The 3,368-nt window shown below is 58.6% G+C and overlaps 1 protein-coding gene across 1 annotated transcript; it reads right to left on the bottom strand.

The window, feature by feature from the left end:
* Window positions 1-270: 270 nt before the first annotated feature.
* Ccer2 (coiled-coil glutamate rich protein 2) lies at window positions 271-2,889 on the bottom strand. The gene is given in 7 exon segments (XM_051162047.1): window positions 271-383; window positions 1,551-1,592; window positions 1,594-1,848; window positions 1,850-2,058; window positions 2,362-2,449; window positions 2,613-2,653; window positions 2,835-2,889. Coding segments are annotated over 7 exon segments (780 nt in total). The 3' UTR covers window positions 271-293.
* Window positions 2,890-3,368: the final 479 nt, after the last annotated feature.

Genomic DNA, 3,368 nt, shown 5'->3' with positions numbered 1-3,368 from the left:
ATGCTGGTACCCAGACTGATACTGCTTCCCGCTTACTTCAGGCCCCACCCCACCCCCAAAGCCATGCATGAGCCTGGGTCCTTTGCTTGTGCTTTATTCACTCAGGGGGATGGAGGGGCTGGGAGTGGGGTCCTGGGGTCCGAGTCCATCTGAACACAGCCCCTCCCCCACTCAGGCTTCTCTCAGGCATCCATGCTTCCCAGGCCCTGCCACTTGGAAGTGAAGCAGGCCACCAGGTGAAGGGTGGGCTCTGAGGCCAACAGCCACAGGGAAAGGAAGAGAGTGGACAGGGGTCAGCCTTCTCTCCCAAGAGCCTCCCCTAGCATGGCGGTGGCCCTCTTCAGCTGGTCCTGCATGCGCTCCAGCTGCTCCATACCGTGTTCCTAGGGGACATCAGAGACACAGTCACCACTTCTGTGGCCGCTGAAAGTCAGCCCGGCCACTCCATGCACTGTCATGTGATGGCTACCATCTTTTGTCTCCACAAACCCCACCTGACCAGCATGGAGGTCCACATGGCCTGCCACGTTGATCCCTTGATTCTTGGGCATTGTGAGGGCTGGGGTTACAGATGTGCATCCTCACAGCTGGCTTATGTCTGTCGTGGTGCTGGGGAGTGCGCGCAGGGCCTGTGTGTGCCGCTCACACACTCCACCCTGAGCCTATGTTCCTACTGTTGTGCGGCCCATCTACAGAGCAATGGTCATTCTGACGGCTGCTTCCAACTGAGGTGATATTTAATGAATTAAAAGCATTCATGTGGGCCAGGCAGTGGTGGCGCACACGCCTTTAATCCCAGCACTTGGGAGGCAGAGGCAGGTGGATCGCTGTGAGTTCGAGGCCAGCCTGCTCTACAAAATGAGTCCAGGATAGCCAAGGCTACACAGAGAAGCCCTGTCTCAAAAGAACAAAAACAACAAAAAAAGCATTCCTGTGTATGGGTGTATATCACATGTCAGCCTAGTGCCCAAGGAGGCCAGAAGAGGCCATAGGATCCTACTACGTGAATCCTAGGAATTGAAGCTGGGTCCTCTGGGAGGAACTGTTAAACTCTTAAATCATTTCTCCAGCCCGTAATCTTAAAACACCCCAAAAAACTTTACACATTTGCTTGTTGTGTGTGTATATGTGCACGTGTGTATCGCAGCATGTGTAGAGAGATCAGAGGACAACCCAGGGGGAGTTAAATCCTCTCCGTCCACCATGTGGGATCTGGGAATCGAACTCTGGTCACCAGGCTTGGCAGCAAGCGCCTTGACGCACTGAGCTATCCTTGCTGGCCTGTGGGGCATGTTCAAGTCCACACGGCCTAGTCAGCGGTCTCTGTGACTCTCCTAGTGAGCCAGGAGAGTAGCTGCTAGCTTCCGTGGGAGCTGGCTGACTTGGTACACACTGGCAGTGTTGGCTGCCTCTGGTGCTTCTGGGTAATTACTGCTGTCTCCTGGTTCCTGTCCTTGCTTGGGTGTTGCACCCTTGGTCGCTCTGGCCCAGCACCAGGGGGTGTTGGGAGAGGCTCCCTTGAGTGGCTTTCCAGTTCCCCCCTCACTCACCTGCTGCTCCTCCGCCTCTTCCTCCTGCTTGGCCTTGCTGCCCCGGCTGCTCCAGGTAGTGCCGACGGTTGGAGGACGCTTCGTGCCTCTCTCCCTCGGCCCTCTCGGTTCCCTGCCACCGACTGTGGCCTCCGTCCAGCGGCTTCAGGCCCTTCTCCTCTGCCTGAAACTGGGCCGTCTCCTCATCACCAGCCTTCTCAGCCACCCGCTTCTGGGGGCCCCTGGCACCCTGCAGATGTTGCTTCGACATCTGCTCAAAGGTCTTCCCTGGCTGGCTCTCCTCCTCCTCCTCCTCTCTCGTCGTCCTCCTCTTCCTCCTGGTGAAGGTGGCTGTGGAGCTGTGTGTGGACCGCCTGCTCCTGCACCTCAGACCTGTGGGTCCCCTCTGCCGCTTCCTCCTCTTCCTCGTGCCTTATGTCCTGACTGGACCTCATCTTCCCGGCCTCCTGCTTGGTGAACCTCTTCTCCTCGGGGGACACACAGCCGCAGGGCTCTGTCTCAAATATCTCTGGCAGGGGGAAAATAGGACACTCCAACTGAGACATGGCTCCAAGACCCGAGACCTTGAGTCCTTCCTAACATGAAGGGAGCTGCCTGGCACTGGGACGGGGTGTCACAGGCTGCCTCTGCCTAGTCCCTATCCTGTTCCTGCAGGGAGCCTCAAGGGAGCCAGGCTCTTTCATTGGGGTGTGTGTGTGTGTAAGTGCTACCACACTAACCCAGCCCAGGGGACTCGTCCACCGTGCACTGTGGCCAGTAGGAGGGTAGTGGAAGGATTTTGGGAGTCTGAGGGGAAGTGGGGCGTCCCTACCTTTGTGGAGCAGAGCTGTGCAGGGGCCTCTCTGGGCCTGGCCCTGGGTGAGCACTTCCATGACCACCTCCGCTAGGCAGCGGGTTAGCTGAGGGACAAGGATGATGGGTCAAAGGGAGGGCAAGGGAGTTGGGACAACAGAGTGGCCAGAGTGACTACAGGATCAAAACAGGGCGGGGCGGGGGGGATCCTGGGAGAAGTCGGGCAGACGGGACCCGGCGGGATGCAGAGGGTAAGGGCATCACTCTCACCTCCTCCTTGGAGGGTCTGAGCGCCAGGGGAGCCGGGGAGGCTGTGGAGAAACGGAAATGGGCGCTGTCCGTGGTCCTGATCCCAGCCCCCCTCCCCCAGCCCCCCTCCCCCACACCCGCCAGGTGCGCTATCCCGGTGCCCAAGCTCAGTTACCCAACTTTATAGCCCGATCCCAGGTATACTGCCCTACCACACGGGGCCTCTGGGGGCCTTAGACTCACCAGCCCCCAGCAGCAGCAGCAGCAGCGCTGCCGAGGTGGGTGCACGGAGCTGCATGGTGTGGAGTCCAGACCCGGGACTTGAGCGGACAGGCAGCAGTGCCAGTGCCTTATAACCCAGGTGCAGTGGCCCGCCGCAGGGGAGGAAATGACGTCACCACCAGCCCCCTCCTCGGATCAGGGAGAGGAGACGGCTGTGGGGCGCTTCAGGGACCTCAATTATTCATGGGGACCCACACGCAAGCATTCAGCCCTCTGGGCTTCTGGCTCAGGAGCACAGGCGGGGCAGGGGGAAGGGTCTCCCCAGAGACTCACGTGGGAGCCGGGCAACTCCTTTTGTCATCTCTTTATCTGGAAAGTGGGTCCTTCTAAATCTACTTCCTCGGCGATGGGAGTTCCTTTTGGCAAAGTGTCTGCTCCATCGTCCACCAGCTGTACAGTTCTGGGACAGCTACCAAAGAAGCTTTCTTTCTTTTCTTTTTTTGGTTTTTCGAGACAGGGTTTCTCTGTGTGGCCTTGGCCATCCTGGACTCACTT

The sequence above is a fragment of the Acomys russatus genome, chromosome 19 (genome assembly GCF_903995435.1).
Source record: "Acomys russatus chromosome 19, mAcoRus1.1, whole genome shotgun sequence".
In the NCBI taxonomy this organism is placed as follows: Eukaryota; Metazoa; Chordata; class Mammalia; order Rodentia; family Muridae; genus Acomys; species Acomys russatus.
Note: the sequence above shows the minus strand (reverse complement) of the source record. Positions and strands in the feature narration are given on the sequence as shown.